Source organism: Toxorhynchites rutilus, chromosome 1 (assembly GCF_029784135.1).
Source record: "Toxorhynchites rutilus septentrionalis strain SRP chromosome 1, ASM2978413v1, whole genome shotgun sequence".
Lineage (NCBI taxonomy): Eukaryota > Metazoa > Arthropoda > Insecta > Diptera > Culicidae > Toxorhynchites > Toxorhynchites rutilus.
The window spans coordinates 15,296,380-15,322,369 of record NC_073744.1 but is presented as its reverse complement, the minus strand read 5'-3'; the positions used below and the strand labels follow the sequence as shown (position 1 = coordinate 15,322,369).

The 25,990-nt window shown below is 38.4% G+C and overlaps 3 protein-coding genes across 3 annotated transcripts; 1 reads left to right on the top strand and 2 right to left on the bottom strand.

The window, feature by feature from the left end:
• Positions 1 to 8,139: 8,139 nt before the first annotated feature.
• Positions 8,140 to 9,286, bottom strand: LOC129761725 (vesicle transport protein GOT1B). The gene is made up of 4 exons (XM_055759462.1): positions 8,895 to 9,286; positions 8,677 to 8,768; positions 8,356 to 8,616; positions 8,140 to 8,290 (listed from the first exon to the last, which is right to left on the bottom strand). Exons 1-4 carry the CDS (start codon positions 8,917 to 8,919, stop codon positions 8,246 to 8,248), a joined length of 423 nt encoding a protein of 140 aa, XP_055615437.1. The 5' UTR covers positions 8,920 to 9,286; the 3' UTR covers positions 8,140 to 8,245.
• A 6,315-nt stretch (positions 9,287 to 15,601) lies between these two features.
• LOC129762124 (uncharacterized) lies at positions 15,602 to 22,530 on the top strand. The gene is made up of 6 exons (XM_055760113.1): positions 15,602 to 15,761; positions 15,905 to 16,121; positions 16,181 to 17,785; positions 17,841 to 17,961; positions 20,416 to 21,840; positions 21,898 to 22,530. The coding sequence occupies exons 1-5, from the start codon at positions 15,754 to 15,756 to the stop codon at positions 21,828 to 21,830; spliced, it is 3,366 nt and encodes a 1,121-aa protein (XP_055616088.1). The 5' UTR covers positions 15,602 to 15,753; the 3' UTR covers positions 21,831 to 21,840; positions 21,898 to 22,530.
• On the bottom strand, positions 22,183 to 23,482 carry LOC129762125 (TM2 domain-containing protein CG11103). The gene has a single exon (XM_055760114.1). It carries the CDS (start codon positions 23,341 to 23,343, stop codon positions 22,780 to 22,782), a length of 564 nt encoding a protein of 187 aa, XP_055616089.1. The 5' UTR covers positions 23,344 to 23,482; the 3' UTR covers positions 22,183 to 22,779.
• Between the last annotated feature and the right edge of the window lie 2,508 nt (positions 23,483 to 25,990).

Below are 25,990 nucleotides of genomic sequence, written 5' to 3'. Positions count from 1 at the left end.
TTGTAAAGCTAGCCGATGACACAGACTTTTGCATCTTTGTTAATAAAATGCTTGATGTAGCCCCCGTTAATGTATGCTCAACAGCCTCTGCAACTACTCTAAAGGTACTGGCTGTGAAAACAGCAGCAAAGCTCCTACGGAAAACTGGATGCGTATCTTTGTACTTACGTTCATTTTGTGCTTTGACTGCGGCTACGTAGATTTTAAGGTACGGCAGCATGTCCAGGACTCTTCCTACCACCGGTTGGTTTTCGATCCATCTTACTCTCCAAAACTTCAGGAGTAATTTGCCGATCCAGTAGTTGAAGCGTACCTGCTTCGCAAGTCTTAACGGAACGTTCTTAAATAGGCTGTACAAGCACTGAAGAAAATCATCAATTTTCCAAACACAAACAATATCCTTTCATTCCTTCTTTGAATGAATTGTGCACAACATGCAAACCGCAGCTACCTATATTCGTGAGCTCACAGTTTGGCTGCCTCGGATTCCATGGATTTCTTCATTCAACATTCAAAATTTAGCTTCAAAACATTTCTTCAATCCATCGATCTAGTCCTGTGCACGCGTTGAGCTTAAAAAAGCTAAGGCCAAGTTACCTGGCAACTTTCGAGTAAAAAGAAGGTGCCTAGCTGAATTTCCACCCTGTTTTTACCGCCTAACCCCTATTCCAATAGTCGCTACTGAACTGTTCTGGAACTCATGAAGTTCAGTTCGTTCCGGATCTTTTTCGAAGCTTTGAAGGAATCTTTCTAGGAGGTTCGCTTTATGGCAGAGTCATCCTTCGCGGTCGTTTTCCTTGGACGTCCAGTTGTTTCCGATTTTTTGCGGTCGTGGAGGGAATGAAACAGGTTTTAACAGGTTTTTTAGGTTTTGAATCGTCCTAAGTACTCTGCGATTTCGCGTTGGATAATGCCTGCCTTGGACATATTGCGCTGATTGCAACGAGAATTCGAGAATTGGAATCTTACATACTTGTTTACACGATAAATACTTACCAGAATCTGAAAACACAAAATGCCATCAAGAAACAATCAATCAATTGTCTTCAAAAATCAATCAATCGAAACAACACTCGAAACAGCCGAAACGAGGAACTGGTCAAAAATTATGTCACTTCATTTCAGTTGTTGAGTATGCTTAAAACGCATTCTCCATGAATGACTATTGTTTTAACTACAGATGTTATAAATTTCTTCGAACAATGAAATAAATAAATAGATGGATCGAAGCACTGGATTGGATTATATTTTCTCAAAGTTTTGTCACTTCCTTTTTTTTTTTGCTTCAGCAGTGGTCTTAATGTTTTGTCCGACACTGTATGCATATGGAAACATAAGTGCCCGGCTTGCATGTATTTTCAATTTTGATTTCTCCAGACTCCTTTTTTTTCCCCCTGTTGGGTGTGAACCACTGCGTCCATTAGTTTGAACTATTGTGGTATACCCCTTTTTTTTATACTACACTTCAAGCTTATCTACTACTTATTGATGAAGGAGTAGACTGAAAGCTATAGCGAGAATGATCTGTTTGATAAAATTTATAATCCTGATCGGCGACGCAGACCAGATTTCCTTGGGCTGCAGAATAGTTTTATCAAGGTGTTGAAGTCTGCGTCTAGTTAGAGCTCCGCAGTTACAGAGCAAATGTTCCGAGGTTTCGCTTTCGGCATTACAAAAGCGACAAATATCATCTTGTGCTAAATCAATGTTGTTAAGATGGTATTTACTCGGACAGTGTCCTGTTACAAGACCAGTGAATGTGCTGAAGTCTTTCTTATTAAGGCTTAGCAGTTGTTGAGTAATTTTAATACTCGGCGTAATAATTTTTTTCGCCTGCAGCCATCCAATTGGCTGTCACTTCCCGGTCTTCCCATTTTTTCAACTCGCTTTTCAACACACAGTCGGAGAGTCCACAGAATGGTTCTGGACCAGTGAATGGTGAGTTTGAGCCGTTCCTGGCTAGTTCATCTGCTCGCTCTCTATGCCCTCTATACCGCAATGGCCAGGAATCCAGTACAGTACTCCTTGGTTTTGAAGTCTGTGTTGGGGAAACTGTATTCCGCTGTTACTGTGGTTGCTCTTTTTGGTCGGTACAATTTGAGAAGCACAAATCGAATCAATGAAAACGAGGAATCTAGCATGTTTAGATAATGCTTGATATTTCACCATTATTGAATTGCTTATTTAAAGAAACATAAAGTTTTATTCATTGTCATAGACAGGGTTGCCATAATAAAATCTGTGTTTTTTCTCAGGAAATCTGTATTAACTATTTGCGGTCATTTGTCTGCTCTAAGCCACCACGGCAAAGAAGTATACTAATATTAAAATTTATGCAACAATGTATCAGTACACACTTTTTTTAACCGACTTTTTATGTCTTATGAACTTATCCACGAACCAAAACGGTGCTACTATGAATAATAGATAACGGTACTCAGTATAAACAAAAGTTGTCATCCGTGCTCGGGGAAAGGATTAATGGAAAAATCCATGTATTACGGCACTGTATAGATGTAAAGAGCATTGTTTTGTAGGTCCAAACAGAAAGATAAAAGACGAAAGGCGACAAACTGATTATTTCGGTGATAAATGCGACAGATATCACACGCAAAAGAATTATACCAAATATTTTTTAACACGTTGACTGCCACGTTTTCGCTCAGGCTGCGTCAGTCACCGGACACTGACAGTATAACATATGATAATAAAGGTAACTAATATAAGCATACAAGCTTATAAGCATTCCCTTTCGAACAAAAATACCTTTTACTACGATAAGAAACGATGGCCCCAATACGTTTAAAAATTTCCATAAAGTGGCTATAAAACCATGGCACTCAACGTGTTAATCATAAACATAAAAACATTGTTTAGTAAATACTTATTAAAAGTTTACAAAAACAAAAGAAATCTTATTCATCTGAAAAAGTTATACATACTTCTTCAAGTAAAAATAATTGCGATCAGTACGACATACATGTCGAAATTTAAGACCACCGCAAAGGGTTAAATTTAAAGTTCATTTAGCTGACCCGGCTAACTTTGTCCTGCCCAAAATTGATTTTTTGATATGAATACTTCTGAACATTCACGTTCGAACGCTCGTGGCTTGAATTCCAGAAAATTAATTGATCAATCTTTCAATTGGCATGTGTTACTGCTAGACACGAATGAATTTTAAAGTCTAAAATTTTATAATAGAAAATAAATATCAATCTCTAATTTGCAATTAACTCTATCAGATTACCAAGCTCGAGAGCATTTTCAAAATGCTCATTTTTTTCCTTTTTCCTTCAAAGTTTTCAAAAAAAAATTTTTTTTCTCACCATTACATAGATCTACGAAGGGATCTCAGCTCAAATCGGACAATCTTTATTCGAATTTGATAACCACATTTTGGCGATTCATTTTCATTTTCCACCTGAAAATCCATTAATACTTACAAAATGGCGAAACGTAAATATCAATGAAGTCAAAATCAATTCCAATTAAATAACTTAAACTCAACTAAATAACTCAATTAAATTAACTCCAATCGGACAAACTTATCATTGTGGAACAAATGCGTAATCATTTTTTTCGATTTCACTTTTCATTGCAGTACATATGCCCTTTTTTTTAATTTTCCTTTTTCAAAATATTCTTCAAAGCATTCTATCATTCTAATTTGAGTGGAGACAGACACAACAATATATAGACGACTCAAATCTGATCAGCCGTTCTCTTAAGATGATGAGTTCTACGTACGTTAAGTTTTGAAGCATAATCTTAGCTTTAGTATCATTGGTAGGCATAGTTATGAATTTGACGATGTTGATGGTATCCACGTAAAAATCATTGGCATCTCAAGCTGCCAATAAAATTTGTGCAGTTTATGGACCCGATACAGTTTCCATTTCCACCGCACAACGATGGTTTCAACGTTTTCGTTCTGGTGTAGAGGGAACCGTATCGACGCATGTGAATCGCTGCTGAATCGCAACAAAATCGACCCGTTTCTGAAGCGGATGGTGACTGGCGATGAAAAGTGGGTCACTTACGACAACGTGAAGCGCAAACGGTCGTGGTCGAAGCCCGTTGAAGCGGCTCAGACGGTGGCCAAGCCCTCATTAACGGCCAGGAAGGTTCTGCTGTGTGTTTGGTGGGATTGTCAAGGAATAATCTATTATGAGTTGCTTCCCTATGGCCAAACGCTCAATTCGGACCTGTACTGCCAACAACTGGACCGCTTGAAGGTAGCACTCATGCACATCTTTGATAAACAGAGGCCGCATTGTCTTCCATCAGGACAACGCCAGGCCACACACTTCTTTGGTGACGCGCCAGAAGCTCCGGGAGCTCAGATGGGAGGTTCTTTTGCATCCGCCGTATAGTCCGGACCTTGCACCAAGTGACTACCACCTGTTTTTGTCCATGGCGAACGAGCTAGGTAGTCAGAAGTTAGCCACAAAAGAGGCCTGTGAAAATTGGCTATCCGAGTTTTTTGCCAATAAGGAAGCGAGCTTCTATAACAGGGGTATTATGAAGTTGGCATCTCGTTGGGAACAAGTCATCGAACAAAACGGCGCATATTTGACTTAAAACAGATGATTGTAACTAATTTTATAAACAAATGAAAATTCAAAAAAAATACCGCAGGACTTTTTTGACAGCCTAATATATATATATGCCTTTTTCACAATTATTTTCGAGGGATGTCCTAATTTATGTCTCGCCTTCTTATAACATGGAACCATGGAGAATTCCCGTGGCAGAAGCTGAGAGCCACAAATATTTGGCCTTAGTTGTTTTCAATAAATAGATAAAAATATTCACTTCCAATTTTAAATAAATTAAACACCGTTACCAAATCGTTATCGTTTGGGAAAATGGAAAAAAATCGAATTTCAGAAAAGTTGACTTAAAAAGATTTTTCGATATTTAATTTCGTTGGAAATTTACAGCCAAAAGTATAAGGTTACATCAAGGGATATAATATGGTGAATGAATTTTTAAACGTGTTTTTCTCGAAACCATTTTTTTCCAACTGGTGGTATAGATATCTCAGAATCTACTCGACCGATTTGGCTGAAATTTTTCATCAGCATGTAGAAATGCATTATCTAAAGCGTTATATAGCCGTTTTTTGATATCTCTTTTTTCGATTTTTTATGAGCTTCTGAACTGCGATATTACATGAAAAATAATTCATTATTAACAAAAATGTCCGTCATTTTGACAATTTTTCGAATTTTAAAAACCTTTATGTAACGCTTTAGATATTGTCCTAAAGTTTCAAAATATCCATTGGAATTCGATCTGCGACACCCCGTTGCGTCAGAACCGATGTCACCAGCAAGCAGGGTTGCCACATATACAGAGTATTCTGTATTTTACAGATTTTTTGCCAAATTTCAGATACAGAATCTGTATATACAGAATTACAGATTTTCAGCAAAAATACAGAATTTACAGAATTTTTTGAAACTCAATTTTGAATATTAAATTTATTACAGTGCAGTACAGTGCTTGATTTATAAAAAAAATTGGACGCAACGCAACGAGATGGCTTTCGTTGGAGGCAGTTATTAAGCGAAATCTTGTGCGATTTGAAGAGCTTAAAGTATTTTTTTTTCGTTCCATGTTATGTATGACCATAATCAATTTGCCAATCGTATATTGACTAATTTAAACAACCCTATGACTAAACCGATTATACTGTTCCTAAACTTTGTTCTACCGCTCATCAATAATGTCAATCACTCCTTTCAATCAGAAAGTTATCAATTTAGCGAACTTTATAATGAGATCAGACTGTTATTATTGATCATGTTGGGTAACTTATGCTTGGAGAGCTACGTGCAACGATTCGTTGATGCTGACCTTGATGTCAGGCTTCTTCATAAAGTCTTCAAAATCTTTCGACTTTATGAAGAAGCCTGAGTATGTTTGCGTTGGTATCGATGCAGAAGAAGCTGAAAAAGGATTGGATGCAGCTAGGAAGTGATTTGTCTCGTATTCTATATTGAACTGGTGAAACATAGTTGCAGCCTTGATAAACCCGCAAAATTTCGTCAAGCTACCAAACCTTAATGATTTGATGCTCAATTCGTTGAAACAGGTAATAGAAAAGGCTTGGGTTAAGAATTTAGGCTACTCAAGTCGAATATAAATAATAATTTCATGGGGCAAAAATTGAGCGACTCGGACATAACTTGGTCCCACCTGTTGGATATCAAAAGGCCTGATAGGAAATTTTTGTATCCATTGCTAAGGTCGTTTGTAAGACATTTTTTGCGGCTTCCCAAAGCTGATACCTTACAAATGAATGAACTGAAAAAAAAAGACATTTGATAACATTCATCAGCAAGTGTTGAGCGAATATTTTTGCTCGACAGTGCCAACAAAACTATGTCCGGAAATCGGTTGGTTCACACAATTATGGACTTTATTTTTAGAGCGATTAACCATGTATCGGCTCAAGGAGGAGCGTCAAAGATAAAGTTGAAGGAAAATTTGAAGGCAAAGTACTACAAAACCATGTAAAAACATCGTACAATTTAGAGGCGAAAACTTTCCTATGATTTATTTTGTTGTATTGACACGACTTTAACAATCCATAAATAAGAAAAATAAGTTCAAAGTGAAAATAAACTTTTTTTCCTCTAACTTCCCGATACAGATTTTTTGGCTAAAAATACAGATGTACAGATTTATTCACAAAATTTTACAGATTTAAATGTGGCAACCCTGCCAGCAAGGTACCGATTTTCAGACAGCATCTATGGGTCCAGCTGTCAACAGAGTAATAATCATTATTCGTGCACTCAAAAAATGGAAAATACATCTTCAAATATGCTTTAAACAATAACCAAAATACCCGAACACTTCACTTTATTCCTAACATTCGAAAAAAATAACGAAAATTCATTATTTTCCGACCTTCCAGCAGGGGTCCCCCCTTAATAAGCAATGCACTGAACCGATAATTCAAAGCAGGGATTCTCGAAGTGGTCGATATCGCCCCCTTGGGGTCCATATCGATTTCCCAGGGGACGGCATGAACGCCAAACTGATTTTGAGGGGTCGACGAGGCATAAAAATCGATTCCTAATAATTAACACAAGTCCTTACTTGAAACTTTGGCAATTGAAAAAGCGTAAGCAAGTTCGTGCAAAATAGTGGGTCTATAGGGGTCTGAGGTATCATTTCAAGGGGTCTCTTGTAGTTTGAGAATCCCTAATTTAAATCATCATCGATGAGTTTACTGTAATTTTTCGCATCAAACTACATAGACAAATTGGAAATTTTTGGATTATTTTTCTTTATTAGAATTTGCAGTAACAAAAATAGTAAAATAGCTGATTTTGATATTTAATCTTATATGATTCTTTATGAATCCGGAATGATGACATTTCTTAAATATGCGACCCGGAACAATTGGGGATGTCCGATGAGCTTTTCTAGACAATGCCATTGACTCGTTAATATCCGGATTTCTGGAAGAGAGATTGTGTATGCAGTTTAGTGCTTTTACATTTCTAAGATAATCATCTTTAACTAATTACTTTATGATATTAAATGAAAACGGGTTATGGGTTATTTTGTTGTCAATATCGTCTCGAATTAGATTTTATCAAAAATTACGGCAGGCAGGTATTGAATTAAAGAGACTTTAAACTCTGATAGTTCATTCGTTTCTAACGAAAATTATAAATTAAAAATGCTTATAACTAGAATTATAGATGTGTTCTATTGGCGATAAGGCTACTCGTTAACGGAGAAAGAATTATATTTGATGTAGGCGATTCTTTTTGACTAATTAATACGCTTTTTTTTGTAATTTTTTATTTTACGAACGGCACACCGCATACGGCATACGGCATACCGCAAAACATAAAAACAATAGATTCAAAATTACACTCTTACACCATTACATTTTGCATTCATCTCTGCTAGTGGTAGTTTTTGGTTTAAATCAATCAGAACAGTTCAAGTTTTACAAAATAAAGATATCTTCATACTGTTCGGTGGTTGATTATACTGCCATTGAACTGAAAGGTAACATATGATCAGCATGTCTTTTTATTTTTTTGTTAACATTCCTTCTTTGGAAAGGAAACCTCTTGCGGTGAAAAAAAATACGGCAATAACCGATCGATTTGATAGATTTGAACTTCGCCCTCAAGTTTCTCTACTTTCCGGCTTTATTTCGTACCAACCTTCTCTTACAGTGCTAGATTTTTTTACAATCTTATAGCTATCATACCGTAGTTCGGTTCGAGTCTCCTGCCAGGCGATCAACAATCTGAAAAATGGTAGCATACGGGAATCGTAGAAAAGAAACAATATCTATTAAGCTTTATCACAAACCTTGCTCACGCCCGGCATGTTGAGGAACGATCCCAGGATCGGTACCCTCCGCAGAAAGTTGATGGCCACCGGGAAGAACCCACTAAACAGCAGAACGAACCCGTACGTTTCTATCAGCATCCCAATTAGCGGATAGCCGAACAGGACGATCACGATTCCACCGAAAAATGCAATCGAAGCCTTAACCTTATGCTTCTGGAAAAAGAACCGAAAGGTTCGCTCCAGACCTATCACACAGGCTAGCCCACAGATGAATAGTATCTGCGATGAATTTGTTCTATTAAATCGTATGACATTTTTTAGAAAAAATATGAAACTTACGTTCCCAACTGCTAGCAGCCCTTTGTCGAACAACAGCAAAACGCCTAGGAAGAGAAATGCCACTCCGAATCCAGCAAGGCCAACGCCAATTTCTGCGAGAGTAGATGAGAATGCATCGGATTCTTGTAATTCTTCTTCTTTCTTTGTATTTAAGAGGCTTTAAACTTTGCAGTTCATTCGCCTCTAATGTAATTCTTTAAAATGAACATAATACTTACTTTGTGTGTCACTAATCTCGAACATTTTAAATATAATACAGTAGACTAATATAGAAAAATTATTACATTAACTGTCGCGTCGGAAATGTTTTAATTGCAGCTCATCCACGTCATTCGCGCCCGCTGGTCATCGAATAAGCGCCCCTACTTAAGTGTCTGCCCGCAAACGTCGTGTTTCAATTGCTATCGATGATCAGGTTATTGGCTAACTTCTGAATTGTTTCCATAATCAGCAGCTGCCCACGAAACTACAATTATTCACAAATTTAGTATTATTTTGGTTTCGATAATAGTGGCACTTGCGAATCCTGCTCGCACTGACGCCTTGACAGATGATGGTACAAAAAACAACACAACACAACGGGATGTTGCGTTGTCAAACGACAGTGAGCAATGGATTTTACGAACATGACACATTTTTTCATACTTTAAATCTTTGAGGGATTCAAAACAAAATGGAATAAAATAGCTTTTGGTTTAAACTAAATTTCTCGCTTAACTTTTGAAAAGGTCCTATGTAACAAAAGTAAACAAATCGAGTTAATGGATGCACGCTCTTAGTTTTCAATCATTGAATGCATTACAAAAACAATCGTTCATATATTTATCTTCTTCATCTTTTTATCGCCGATACAAAAAACATCCAATGTGCAGATTCGTATTTTAAGCACTCGGCTGTTACTTCGGACGCCACTTTCCTCCGACGCTCGGAACGTCCGAAGTAACAAAGCAGTCAAAACAACACAAAGTCGTACTTCGGTCGTTTTGGGTTTTTGTTTCTTACAGGCGTTGTTAGCGATTTCAGTGCAATTCAACGAGTGATAACAACAATAATATGTCTTTAGAACGAAATGCTGATATTTGAATTGCTGTTTAGTAGTTAGTTTCAGATTCGCATCGTGCAACGTAATATGTCCAATGTGCAAACGCGGCAGTCAAAACGTCCAATGTAACATTTTTCGTTCCTAGGCTTCAAATTTGAGCTCAAATCACTGAACAACAGTTACGATTGGTTTTTCAGAGTTATTCTTGACTGCTACTGGTGAAAGTAGCGATAGGGATCGATACCTTTCAATACAATTCGCATATTAATGTTCGGGTGTTCAACTTCGTTTTTCTCGAGTTGACGAAAATGTTACATTGGACCTTTTCAAAAGTTACGCGAGATTTCTTCTACAGTTTACACTTTTATGCAATATCAGCACAATCACCGTTACTCTCGTGATGTGTGTAGTTTCAAGATTTTTGTATTTCCAATGGAAATATTTGACAGATTTGAACGGATATCAATGTTGCAAAAATCGTTCTTGATCGAGTTATTAAAGCAAGTTCAATATATTATCATGATCATGAGTGATCTCACTTGGATGAAAAACTCAGAACAAGGAACCCGGAACTGAAAACAATACATTTTGAGTATGCAGGGGAATGATTAGTGGAATAACCTAGCAATCGACGGATAGCCCGTCACAGCAGAACATATCGACCCGATACTAAGCCGAGTGATTTGCTCGTCACGCAAGGGCATCCCAAGGCCTTTTGCAAGTAGTGAAATGTAACGATAGAAACTGAAGGATTATTTACTCATGTGTAAATCAACATCAACTTATGCCAGCTCATGTTTCCTTCAGCTAAACACTAGATGTTTCCAACAGATGTGAGCATATATGCCTACCTTCCTGATTTTTGATGATTTCCCAAACTTTTTGGCACGTTCCCTGATATCGTGACAAACAGCAAATTTTGCATGATTTTTAAGAAATGCAGGATCATTTCTTAAAAATCATGCAAAACTTGCTGTTTGTCACGATATCAGGAAACCTGATTTTTGTACTCTACACTTTAACAGAATAAAAATTATTCGTAAAAAAATTACTGGGATCCCTGTCAAAGTTTTTCTGGTTCGAAGTGAGAACTGCCATAATGGATCTTCGGTCTGCACATGTATATTGCTTACATTAAATTGAATTCTCCTTATACGAAGCTCTACCAAACTTATTTATTAATATGTATGATCGTTGCAAATCTATTCAGTCGATTACTTTTCAGATCATTCAGAGTGAAAGAGCGCTTATTCGATGACCAGCGGGCGCGAATGACGTGGATGAGCTGCAATTAAAACATTTCCGAAGCGACAGTTAATGTAATAATTTTTCTATATTAGTCTACTGTATTATATTTAAAATGTTCGAGATTAGTGACACACAAAGTAAGTATTATGTTCATTTTAAAGAATTCGAATCGAAATTTCCCTAAGATTTGTTTGAAATGCTACACATTACAATCCCATAGTCTGTATATGGTTTTAATTGATGAAAATTGGAAGCATTCCCATTTCCTCATACATTCGTTCTGTCCATTTGTGTGCTTTCCCGAACAGAGCTGTCAATAACGAGCAACCTATCGACGAGCAACGAAGGGGAAATCGTAAGATGTAAAGTCTCCGTGAACAAAGGAAAAGAAGAAGAACGAAAGGGAATATTTTCCTAGAGTATAAACAGTGGATTTTGCTGAGGCAAACTTTCATTCTTCGTGAGGAAATCGACTGAACAACATCGTTGCTGGGCGAGCTGGACGGCGAGGGATCGAATGCCTTTCTACAGGCGATGGGGGTGGAGGAGTAATATTATGGATGAAGTAAAATTTTCCAACGGCCTTTTTGAAGGTTAGAGACGAATGAACTGAAGAAGTTTAAAGTCTCAAGCAAGGAAGGAAGGCAAATTTTCAGTATCGTTCTGTATTCAAAGCAATGAATATCGCTTGTTCTTCCTTGTTTTGCGTCATCACATTTCTTCGTTTCGGATTGAGCTGTGGACGCGACCAAATTACTCACTCGCTGATGTCTCTGGCATTGCAATCATTGCATCAAACTGATGCCATTGCATTAAGGTTCTGAGCTACACAATTGTGTGGGGAATCATCAAGCTAGACTATCGTCAGTTCACCAAGAAAATAAATGTTCTGGAATTTTGTCAGTGATTTTATTTCGCATGACGGTAGGAAAACTCTCTCCACAAAGGAAGACAGCCAAGCTAATCTAAACTGGCAATAGTTAGTTGCTTCAAGCTATCGATATATGGATATTTATACGCGTACGTGCGTGTTTCATAATCCGTACGTAAAATAATGCATCTTCACTACGCAGAAACCCCATTTGATTCTGCTCCCGTGTGCATTATGAAGCAGTGCTACTTTTTTCGAGGTTGTTGAGACAGATAGAGTTTATTTCTTTTATTTAGTCACCAAGAAAGTAAATGTCGTTCTGAAATTTTGTATGTGATTTGGTTTCGCTTGTCGGTAGCAAAACTTTCTCCACTATGGATGACAGCTGTGCTTATCTCGAGCATGTATTGTTCTGCGAGCACAAGAATGAATCATCAAACAATTATCGTCAAATGATTCTACAATAAAGAAAAACATTTCAGGGCGACCAAATTGGTAGAATGGTTATTTCAAAATTTTTGTAGCATTATAAAACAATATACGCAGTTATAAACAAGCGAATTGAATTAAACTACAGCGTAGTTCTACGTCAACAATGCGGTCGTGTCTTGAACACAACCTCCTATAATTTTTTTTCTAAAAAATGTCATACGATTTAATAGAACAACTTCATCGCAGATACTATTCATCTGTGGGCTAGTCTGTGTGATAGGTCTGGAGCGAACCTTTCGGTTCTTTTCCAGAAGCATAAGCATAACGCACAAATATTTCAAGGCCTTTCAAAACAATGCTATATAATTTCATGTAACCAGCATATTTGACAAATCTAAGAAATACTAATGAGATTATGTCCGAGGAACAACATTACCCAGCAAACATTAAATCGCGTAACAAGCGTATATATAACATCATATGCCCTAAAATTTGGTTGGCATATAATGCGCCTAACTGGCATATGCATGCAAAATTGGAGGCCATATACATACATGGCAAATGCTTATTAATTGGTTTGGATGAATATGCAACTTTGACCGGCTATAATAGCGAGTATGTTGAATTGAATTGCGATCTGCGATTCATGAATTATCAAAGCACCAAATACGACTTTCGCCATACTCATATACGATTTATTACAGACATAGAAAAAAAAACAAATGGCGCAAAATATTTTCGTGAAATGTTTATTATAGCCTCATGAATCGCCATTTTTATATATGAGTATTTATGTTTGTAGAAATAATAATTGTTTGATTGACTTGTGTTGGGAGTGGAATATGAATGTTTAAAATGGCACAGATTGATGTTTGGTGAAAACTGCTCCGATGTGGGTTCGAACTCCGGTCGTCTGGATTATCATCCACCAGCTATCTCGCGCGGCTATCTGAAATTTAATCCAACAGTGGTTAAAACTTTCGAGTGCATCAGCATTTCATTGACATTTCAATATGATGTAATATGTTCATTATCAGGATCTAATATGATTTACTGTTTCATGATTTACTTCAGCATGCAACACGATTTACTACAGTACTGAATCGATTTAAATTATACGCTTATACGACACACAAACTGCATCAGCGTAATATACGCATATGATGCGGATTAACTATATTTTACGACAATGTACATCATAAAAATGATGTTTATTATACCGAATTGCGACTTAATTATCAATGGTATATAAAATCGAGTTTTTACATTTTATGCGATTTCAAATATACACGATACATACTTTTATTGATATTATATGCGATTATGATTTATTCGGATTTCTTGTAAGACTTGGCACGTGCAAAATTATACGATTTAATGTTTGCTGGGTAGTAATGTTATCTATAATAAATTGAAAAAAAAAATAAATCTACAATTCATCCACTGTCGAGCTGCTTTCCCTGTTTAATGAGTGAAGATTCATTCTAAAGTATGGACGATGAATTCAAAGAAACTCTGAATATTGATTTCTCAGTAAATCACTGTAGTGATGCTGTAGGTTTGGGAAAAAAATATATAAACGATCAAAGGACCTCTGCAAAATTTTCTCAATGGAAAGAATTGCAACTCTATGGTCAGCATAAAAGTACGAGGATAGATTTCTACGTTGTGTGAGAGAAGGTGTAAGATTGTAGAACGAAACAAGAAGAAAGTAGATTGAAATTTAAAAAAATATAAGTCCGCCTGTGAGAATGGTGATTTTGTTTTCCTAAAAATCGGCACGATTTTTCCGGACAACACAATATGAGTCATCCTGATTTCTTTCTGATAATCAGTTTCATTCTGGATGTGAGCATTAATTTTCCGTCTCTGTTTGTTCGAGATTCAATGAACTTGTCGAAAGTTCTTCCAAAGTCACTACTTGCATCTTTTTTTTTTAATTTGTTGGTTTATCATTTCGGATATTATTTGCGAATACGTCGAAATTTCATAAATAACTCTTTAGCAAAAAGTTCCGGAGACACAGAAAAGATTTAATGGCTTGCAATGCCAGAATATGGGATTGTAATGTATAGCATATCAAACAAATCTTAGAATATTTCCGATTCGATTGGTATGCAAATCGTTAAAATCCATTCGCAGCAAAAATAGTTAATAACGTTAACTTTATTTCATAAAAATTCAAACGATTTTGACTTTGTGTACAGATTAGCATTACTTTTATTTATTTTATTTTTTTATATGTTTCAACACCGTCTTCTATTAGTACAGACGGAATTATTTACTTATAGACTAAATGTAATTGTTAATTCTATTTTTAAAGGCATTTTTCGTCAAGTTGAAGTCGAAAACATCACATACAACATTGAACAAACGAATACATTAATCTAGCGGGTTGTTGTAGCCGTAGTTTGTCTTATGGAATGGAACCGATAGTAGAGATGAATTCCTCAAGCGTCGATTAGGAATATTTAGAGAAACCTGAGCTAGAAACTCAGGGCAGTCGATATTTTCTTGCAGTACATCAACAATAAGCAATCTTTGCATTGTTGTACGCCTGGCAGATAGTGTATCCAGTCCTACTACGGATAAACTTTTTCTGCACTCGTTCAATCCTCAGGTTGTGAACTACGTAGAAGGGGGACCAGACAGGAGGAGCGTACTCAAAAATGCTACGGACGTGGCGGCGTATGAAACCCAGCACTGGGAAAGCTTTGAATCTCAGTTTTGAGTCTATCGTGACTCCAAGATCGCAGATGGCCGTTGTGCGATCCAATATCGACAATTCCATTTTATATTGGAAGACTATGGGGCTATTAGAGCGACCGAATGATATAGTCTTACATTTCCCTTCATTGACTCGCATCCCATTATCACAGCACCACTCTAGCATTGAATTAATGTCTTTTTGATAAAATCACTCGGTATATTTTAAGATCATCGGCAAAAGAGAGCTGCCGAAGAGCGATGAAAACAGTGAATACAAATCGTTCATGAATATGTTGAACAGCAGCGGACCCAGAACGCTTCCTTGCGGCACGCCGGAAGTAATATAAAAGCTGCGGGATTTAGCTGCATTGACGACGACATCAATTCAACGTTCAGTGTATATATAATTAGTACTTGCACAAATTAAACGGATCCTATAAGATTTAATTTTGAATAAGAAAAAACACAAACACGAAGATCAGATTGTTAACTTTCTCCATTCGTGTTGAACCCTATTAGCAAACCATTTTCATGTACACGGGTCTGCAGGGTTGTCTGCGAGAAATCCACATTTGGGGAAGCCATTTTGACACGAATGCAATCCACATGCGCTCGCTCGCGATTCGTGAGAACAAAAATGGCCCCCAAGTTGTTTGTTATTGGATGAGTGCTGTGCGCCCAATTATTGGTAAACACTGGGCACTATTTAAAACATTTGAGATGAATTTACATAAAACGTCCACACCGTAAATGGCACCACGAATGTACGAGAAATATGAAGAGGTAAGATTGGTTGTTCCAACACTGTTGGTGCGAACAAATTGGAGCTTCGATTGCCACTCTTGGGGGGGGAGGGTGGAGGGTGGTTAACGATTAGAAAACTGAAGTGTCCAATTGGAATGGCGAATAACAATTTATCTTCATAGAAAATTGAACGTTTTGGAACTGAGGCGGCTGAAGGAAAGTAGTGGCCAGCAGCATCAAATCAAGCCCGATGAGTCGCCCACCAAGAAGCGTGCATTTGGGGCGAGTTCAAAGCGCCCGAAATCGGTGTGCAAAAATTTGGGTGGCTATGCGCGACCGGAGGATCCCAGGGAGAACCAGAATCTTAGCGCGGAGGAAATCGCGTTAATGTTCATGGAGGTGGGATGAAAAGCTGTTATTTGATTGAGAAAGAGATCGTTTGAATGAATGTTTTTTAGGTGTCGGAAAACATCAATCGCTGTTTCGATTTTGATCTGCAAAAGTGGTTGAGTCGGTACGAGGCTCTTCGGGGGAAGGATGTGAACTTTCCCGAGGTGGCGATGATAATTATGAGTGCAGCGCAGATTTACGGACGAAAGGTGGACTATTTGGAGGATATTGTTTTACACATGGAACAGGATCAGAAGGGACGTGACGAAAGCAATGAAAAGGGAGACAAACCGAACGTAACAACGGGTAGGAAGCGTGCCACTCGGTTCCAACCGCAGTCGCTGTCGGATTGTTTCAGCGATTTGGAGTTTACAGTCATCGATGAGAAGACGGTTCCCGTCGACAACCTTGTCAGCAGGGTGGAAGGGGTGGATGTCGATCGAAGGAACAAATTTCAGCAGATGCAAGAGTTGTGCAATGAGCTGAGAATGATGCCCACAAAGCAGCGGCGCCAAGAAATTCTGAACCGCCTAAGGGACGAAGCAAACATTCCTCCAATTATGTCGAGCCATACGGCGGCCAGGAAGAATCAGATTTTGGATTTGGAATCGGGCGAAACCATTGGCACTCGGTACGACTATCAGATCCATGTGAACTTCATCGATGTTAGGACCGGAACGCTGGTCCCGGAGCATGATCTGAAGAGGTTTTTCCAGCGTTGTGACGTGATTGATTATCTCTTTGAACAACAACAGTGTGACCGGCTGGTCAGTGAGAGAGATACGTGTCCGATTTTACCGCTCAAGCCACGCGAGTTCAAGATGTATTTGCCACCGGATTATCTCAAAAATAAATATCGCATTCAAATGAATGACACTTCCGATTTTGATAACGAACTGTATCAAGCCAGAAGCAGCAATTATCAGGAGGACCCCATGCTGAAGCTGATGGGGAGCAAACATTCGAGCCGAGACAAAGATCATCAAAGGCCAATTGAAGCTGAAAAAGATGTGGACGCGTTGGAAACCAGCGCCTGTACCGAAGAGGCTTCATTTGAAAATGTATCATCTTCATCTGTCATCGAGCGTAGCATTGATGATTCCATGAATATGTCAGCATTGCTGGATTCTAGCCAGGAAGTGATGAATTCAAGTCAGGAAACTTCCACTCTCGATTCTAGCCAGAGGACGCATCCAACTGAACTTGATTCGGAGAATGTTCCCTCCGAAGACACCACCCGTTGTGCGTCAAAAGAGCAATCCCCCGAACCGGAGCTGATGGCGCTCGAGAATCAACCCGAAGGTGCTTCTTCCGGTTGCGGTTCGGAACCCTCGCAATCGCTGTGTCAATCCCGACTCAGCATGGAAGACGAAGGAATCGGAGCGGATCGGGATTCTACGGCGGATGCCACATCACCGTTGAGCTTCGCGCGAACGCCTTCGATGGACAAGCTGAGCGATTGTATCGAATCGCTGCCAAAAACACCCGAACCGGGTGGGCAGTTCTTCGGGGGTGGTACAGTGATAGGCGCAACTGTTGTGGGAGGATCACTGAGGACGATTTCGTTGAAGCCGGCGTTGTTGAATTTGAACGTCTTAAAAATTCCCGAATGTCACTTGCGGAAGCATCTGCTTTTCACACTGCCAGTGGAGTACAAAAGAAGGAAGATGGATGTGAGTCACGGTTTCAGTTAATTTTCGTGAGATGAAAATGATTATTTGCTTTCAGCTGGTGAGGAGGACTAGCGATAGAAACAAGGATATGCTTTCCTTGACTCTGTTCAGCTTACATCCACGGACGTGGAAGAGTTCGGAGTGGCAGAAGAGGCCAACGACGCCTGAACCTGAGGGTAAGTGAATATAATGGAACAATTGACTAAAACATGTCTGTTTAGAACAGTGATTTTCAACATTTATTGCTCCATTCTCCCCTTTACTAAAATTAATTGCAGTGCTTCCCACCTATCAGTATTTCGGAAGAAAGTCTGTAGCATATCAGTAAAATAAGGAAAGAATACAAACGGTTTCCAAGTTATATTCGCAACAAATTTGATTACATATTTGTACCTGATTACAAAAAAGGTATATAAAGTCTGTCAAGTAAGTATGTCACCTGTGCCTGAACGTTTTCCGTCAAAAACGTAGTTCTTGAGAACGTTGTAGAAAAGCACACCTCATGTCATCTTCGATATCCAGTCCAGTCCAGTCCTTCCTTTTTATGGTCTTCTGTACTGTTTCGTTGTCTGTATCATCATCATTCACAGACGAAAGTCCTTCAAACATTGAGAAGTTTTTCAATTGAACATTACATTTCAGATTTCGAAATGTTTGCCGAGGATCGCAAATTTTAGCGTATCCAATAAAGTTTTTGTGGATATTCTTGCTAATCATTGCCATCTACAACGCGAAGTAAATGTGCAATACTCCCTTGCACAAATCCCCCCTTTCAATTACCAAATTCCCCACTAGGGGGAGATTCCCCATCGGTTGAAAATCACTGGTTTAGAATGATGATTGGATACAAGAGAAAGTTTTTTTCCGACACCCACACTTACTTACATTTGGGAATAAGATTTTGAAACATTTCAGAGTAAACTTGATGTCATTAAAATACACCAGAAATAAGAATGGTCCAATGTGACTACCCTGTGGAACACCGGAAATAAATAACCAATGGTTCAGATATAATATCACCCACTTTAACTGCTATTGAACGACCAACAAGATAAGAATTTAGCCAACTTAGTAGCGTACCAGAGAAATCGAGACGTTCGAGTTTTGCTATTAGTATTTCATAGTTAATTTTGTCGAATGGTGCTGAAAAATCCGTGTAGATTGCGTCTGTCTGCTTATGAACTTCTATAGCTCTGATGACGGAAGATGTATAGCTGGTAAGATTGATGCTAGTTAATCTCTTCGGCATGAATCTGTGTTGGGTAGTGCAAACGTAGTTGAGGCAATTGTGCTTGAGAAAGTCGAGAACAATCAGCTCGAAAAATTTAGAAGAGGCGCATAATGATCGCCTTTTTTGAACACGGGAAAGACGAACGATTTCTTTCAGTATATATGGGATGATTCAGATTTGAGAGAACGATTGAAAATAGTAGCAAGGGGAGTAAGTATGGCTAGAAATAGCCATACTACACCTCTTCAGAATAATTGATGGTATTCCATCGTCACTAATTCATTGCCTTCAATTTGATATGTCGATCGTCTGAATCGGTTTAGTAGTTCAAAAGTTATGAATTTTTGAAAAAAGTCATTTTTGGAAAAAGAAAAAAAAAAGAGGAAAAAGTTGATTTTTTGGACAATCCTAAAATGGAAATGGTTGCCCTAATGAAAAAATAAAAAAATACGGGTCTAATGTTTTGTGATAAAGAACAAAACTACCAATTTTCATGAAAATCTGAGAACCACTATATCGGTTTGGCATGGAATCTATCTTCTATCTATTGATATAAAAATGGATTTCTGTCTGTCTGATTCTTATGGGCTCGAAAACTACTGAACCGATCGACATGAAAATTGGTATGTAGGGGCTGCCATACAAATGAAACACAAATTTGCATTACTCGAGAAATAATCAAGCAAATGAAACCAAATTAGGTATATGGAGGTTTTTGGGTACGAGAAATGTTTCTATGATGGTATGACACCCCTTCCTCATCTGGAAAGGAGAAGGGGTCCCATAAAAATAATGCACATATGTCAACCAAACATGACTGTTGTGACTGGGAGGGGATAACAAGCGGGACAATTTTGAACCAAACCAAACCAAATTTGAACAAGTACAAACGTGCTTGCACTGTTCGGGAAAAAGCGGGAGTAAAATAAAACTGAACCTTCGTTGTGCGGTGATCGAACTAGAATGCCTTTATTCTTCCACAGGATGGGGAAAACTAGCACATTTTGCTCTTTTTTTCATTTGTTGGTGACAGCGGATGCTAGCAAACGCGCTAAAATTTCCAGATGCGGAGAAACGGAGAAACATGTTATTTGCAAGTGATTGAAAAATCTTGCACGAGAATTGAGTCTGAAAATAATCTGATATTATAATGTCGAGTTTTGGTAGAAGTACTAAAATTTTATAGTAAAAAATAATGTTAAAGGGTAGATTACGAGATCAATCAATGAACCGTTCTGCGATAGGACAAATGAACGTTCGTTTATTATGTAAACGGGAATGTTTGAAGGTATTGATAACAAAAAAATCCATTTTGGACGGGACGAAGTTTGCCGGGTCAGCTAATAATCTATATTTTTTCTTGATAGTAATACCGAAATCGACTGCTTTCCCGTTTCAGATTTTTACGGTTTCGACGAATACGCGGAAATTTTAAACGGACCCTACGGAAAGTGCTTGTATAGCTTGGCACCGATTAGCGAAGGTCGCTGTTCTAGTTTCTCTCGGGCTTCTTCGCCGGAAAGTGACTTTTTTGGCTTCGATAGCGATACTCTGTGTCAGGCAATTCCCTCCTGCGGAACAAATCAGAATAAAATCGCCAACGAGGATACCGGAACGACGGAAGATTGCAGCGGGTCCGACAATGCGAAGTCCCCTGAGCAAGGTTTGGAACCGGTACCTCCTCCCCTGCAATGCGAACCAACCTCACAGCAATCGACTCCGACGCGTACATTGTCCCGAGATTCTGGGATCTCTGACGATCAAACCGAACGGCGCGAGAGTCGCTCGAAGGAAAATACACCGGAACCATTCAGTGCAGCTCCGGAGGCTACCGCCACTGCACTGAATGATAAACAAATAATGGGTAGCAATAACAAAACCGTATCTCCTGGCAGCGCAAAGTACATCCAAAGCGTAACGGAAGCGAAAGAACTCATTGAAAAGGTGAACAACTGGCATCGCAAACTAAAACCGATACTGATTCAATCGGAGAAGCGGAATCATTTCGATATTCACGCATACGGGACGGAAATTATCGATTCGTTTGGGATGACGACGACGACGGAGGGGTCTCTGCTGTCGGCGCCAGTGATTAGCTTCGCACAGATTATGGGCAATAAACAGCAGGATTATACGGCTCGGTATTTCCTATCGATGCTAATGTTGGCCAACACGAACAATGTTCAGATATTGGCAAGGAACCAGGATTCAAATCAACTTAGCGAGACAAACGATATCGAGTTGCGGTTGTTGAGCAGAAAGCGTCACCACCAGGAGATGGAGAGTATGGGAGAGAAGATACCGTGCGATAATACGCTTCCGGGTGATGGAGGCAAAACAAAATCGGTACGTGCCAAGAAAAGAAAGAGACTAGAAGAGGACGATGTTGGGATGGAACGCGGAGCACCAAAAGAGATGGACGGCGTTCAACGACTTCAAGAAGACGATGAGCCGAATCATGACTTCCTGGATAAAATTGGAACATTATATCCCGATATCAACAGCGAAGAAACGGTGAGAAAGCGGATAGCCTTCAGTCGGGGTATGCGCCGTTACGCGTATGGATTTTTGCCGGACGTACGAAGTGTTGAGGTTCAAGTTGCAGTAGGAGAGCCGCCACCGGCGGAACCAGACCCACATCCGCCACCAAAACCCGCAGAAAAAGATATGGATGAAATACTTTCAGTGGATCTTCTGACGAACGAAGCTGTGCTGGTTCCAATCAATGTGGACCCGGATCCCTGCTGCTCCAAGAGTGTATACTCCGTAGCTGAATCCGGTTATGATTCAATGCTTGGAGTAACTGATTGCTAGTATTAGGAAGGTAGGTACCAATACCCCATTGGACAGTATTCAGAGTAAAATGTTTTCATTTTTTCAGACGCATTCGAATGCATCTTATAGCGTTGACACTTTTTTTTTTGTATATAATTCCTCCTAGCTATGTTGTGAGGGTAGCGAATTTCACGAACGTTTAGAATTTAGGTTCACAAACCTAGGATTAGGCCAAAACTTTCACTATTAGTTACTTTATCCACTTTTTCCTCCCAGTACAAACAACATATATGCATCTTAATTTTTTGGGTTACAACGCCCTGACCAGTGAATTTAGTTTTAGATGACGTTTTTGCTTTTGAAAAAAAGTCTACTCTTGACTCGAATTTAATTTCTTTATTTATATTTAGGCAGATTTTTTGCTGCTTCTCATATTATTCCTTACTGACACATAGTGCACATTTGCCCTGCATTTCAAGTTTTATTTTTCGAACAAGAACAATTGTTAATAATTTAAGTATAATTGGACCATGGAAATGACAACATTCTTTGTAATAGCTGAATTATTTGCGAATTAAGATAAAATTTCTACGCATTGTTTACGTATTCTTGCATCCAGTGAAGAATTTAGATGTACTGTTTACTTTTCTTTTCTAAAGTAACTGTATATAGTGTAGAGAAAAAATTGTCGAGTAAAACAATTGGACTAACAGATGGAAAATTTATTGTAACATACTTAATATTTTGTAATTAAATGAATTAAATCGAATTAAGATGCCTTCCACGCTGGCGTATCGAGTGATAAAATCACAATCCCTAGACAACCCAAACTCGAACTTTCAGTCTTATTTACAACGTTATATATATATATATATATATATATATATATATATATATATATATATATATATATATATATATATATATATATATATATATATATATATACAAATGTCAATGCTGCGCAAGTATTCCCTCACGCCGCACGCTAAACTTTCGTGTTCCAGTTGCTTCCGTCCTCGGGCAGCAAATTGTTCGTTATCAGCAGCACGATATCGACAATCCACCAGATGCCGATCCCCCCGAGCGTGAGCAGCTTCCCAACGGCCGTTCCGGTTTGCCCCAAACAGAATCGATCCATCCCGAGAAAGCCCAGCAGGATGCTGTACAGCAGCGTGGTCACGAAGTAGTGATCGGTATATTTCACGCACGGAAACCCATCTCGCATGAATTCCCGCGGTCCGAAACATTCGATCGCATCGAAAACCACACACTTGATCTTGGTCGTCTCCACATCGTCGTAGTAGACGCCACCGAATTTCACACAACCGTGTCCCTGCTCCTCTTTGGCCGTCCGGTTGCCCTTGTGATCCAGTGGTTCGTCACAATCCAGAAACTCGAGCGGAAGGAACGAGCACTTCACCAGCGGTCCCAGGGGATTGAATTCGTTCGATTGGTTGATGGATGGGCTGTCCTTGTCTTTGGTGATTTGTGCCGTTTCGACGATCAGTATGCTCGAAATGAGCAAAAGGAATAGTCGATTTTTTATCATTTTATGTGGGCACTTATACGTGAATCCTCCAAGTGTTATTATTTACAAATTCTTCCGTCTGACAGCTGTTTACACTCGGATTGTAAAATAACCGTTTTCACGATATTTTGGTCAGAAAGCCGTTTTTGCATCTGATAGCGAATTCGTTTTTGTTCAGGTCGTTCAGGTTCAACCCCAGTGCCGCACTAAGGCCATCTACACACTAGGCAACCTAAGTTGGAAAGCAACTTAACGAATCTGTCAAAAAAGTAGAACATGTGTAATCAAATGGGAGCATACACACTAGGCAACTGGCAACTTTGGTCGGACCAACTTTTTCGATTCAACTCAGCATGTCGAGTCGCGCGCGATTTGTGTCGGCAACCTTTTCGTTCAATTTCTGTTGACATTTCAATTTATGCGTCGTTAAGGTAAATATTTGTCAGTGGTGATAGCCAGCAGCATTAAACAGTCAAAAGAGGCCCACTTCATAGAAACACGAACAAAAGGTAAGTATTTTGCTACTTCAATATATAACTTTACAAATGATATATGTTATTTTCTAATAAAGCGATCTAAAATTGAAGAATTTTCAGGAACATGAACGAGCAGCAGATCAACATCATGCTAGTGCAGAAAGTGGAGAAACATCCAATACTGTACAACTTCACACTTCCTGGCTATGCAAAAAAAGATGAAACTGAAATGGCATGGATAGAAATTGGAAAAAAAAGTACAGATGTCAGGTATGTGATTAATATATTTAAACTTTAGTTTATACAAATAGAAAAGCTACTGACTCTCCATCTTGTTTTTGGTTTAATGAAGAATTTTTCGTTTCGTTTGTAACTGTTGCAGGTGGAGCTGATCGTCACCACGGTGGTTCTACGTTGTGTTGTGTGTTGTTTCTTGGGCTCTCGTGGCCCGGATGTAACCACGTATGGTGGCATTTTCCGCAAGTTCCACAGTAAACAATTACTGCATAATCTCCTCATTTGAATTATATTCATCTTTTCCTTATGCGGCATTTTTTCAAATGCACTACATTTTATAATGTAGTGCTCCTTCTTGCACGCTGCACGACGAGGTACTTGTTTTTTGTTGGCTAGTACTATACAAAACAATTGGAAGTCTATAGAAGTTTAAATCTATCCCAAAATGCGGAGTATATAACAGCGATAATGGATAATAAAATGTATTCATAGGTTGGTGGTTTTACCTCAGAGTTATAAGCAACCTTCCCTCTCCATCCACACATTCTCTCAACTGCGTATTCTTTTTTTGAATTGCAGGAGAAATTAGTTGGACCAAGTTGGAATACCTGCTCTTCGCCATCCGGTAGAAGCACAAAAATTTATTATCCGGAATTTGCAGCTACAAATAATCTTCTGGTGAAGTTTTTTTCCAGATAGGGATGGACCCACAATTTTCTTCGAATGGCATTCCTTCGTCTGACGTAGTATCTAAATAGTAATTCATCACTGGAATCATCGCTGGAATCGTTTCCGTCAGACCATAAATCTGACGTTAATGATGGATCAAAATCATTATCCACAACATGTACATCCTGGATTTGATTATACGCCATGTTTCTCGCAGTACAAAGACAGTAAAACGGTCGCTGAAATTTTATACAATAGAATAAAACAAAAAGATAATCGTTTTCTCAAAGTATCAAAAATGTAAAGTCCATATGGTTCATTAACTCCATTAGTTCTATATTCTATCGCATGTTCTTTTTCCTTTTCAAGTTCAACATTTATATGTTATAGTTTTCGAGAAATAATCGACCAAAAGTTTTCTGATTCGAAAATCTACAATATTCATGATTCTAGCACAAAATACTTAAAATAATAAGTATAAATTCTATTGGATAATCATTTATAGTTAACAGATAGATTGCACAAACGTATAGTTAAATTTGTGGTATCGTAACTACGAGAAAGAATTCAAAACTATAAAAATAATACAGAATTTCGCAAAAATACGATTCTGAAATTCACTTACGTTAAATTTTGTTAAATATTGACACGACGGTATGCTTTTCAAATCAAAAATCAAATTTGAATTTTTGTTTTGTTATATGAGCTGTAGCACTTTCAATAGAATGTCATTCAGGAATGCCAGATAAACAGATTTTTCTGTTATAGTGCAAATTGTATTTTAAAGCAGCCCACTTTGACTTCATTTTAGATTTTAAAAACTCTCACAAATTTTAATTTTGATGCCGTTTTCAAAATCAAGTAATTGTATTTTTTCTTTTCGCTCATATCAGGAAAAATGTCAAGAGAAAAATCATTATTCGCTCTTCTTATTTAATTAAAGAAATGGCATCTCTGTTAGCGATTATGACGGATAAAAACTTAACGAATTCATCGCGTTCGAGTTGTCTCAATGTGCAGAGCTGAGTTGGCGATGCGATTGACATCGCCAACATAGATCGGGTTGCTGTTGCCTAATGTGTAGACGGCCCAACTGTTGTCAAAACGTTTTTTTATTCACTCAGTTTCGCACTCAGTGTCGCACTAGTTCGCCCCGAAAGCTGTTAGTTTCGCACTGAGATGTTTCACGGTTTGGCACTCGGGTTCACCAATACAACTATACTGAACTGTCAAGTTCCTAGTATTGTTTTGGAAAATCTAAAAATAAAGACTATGAAAATGGAAAA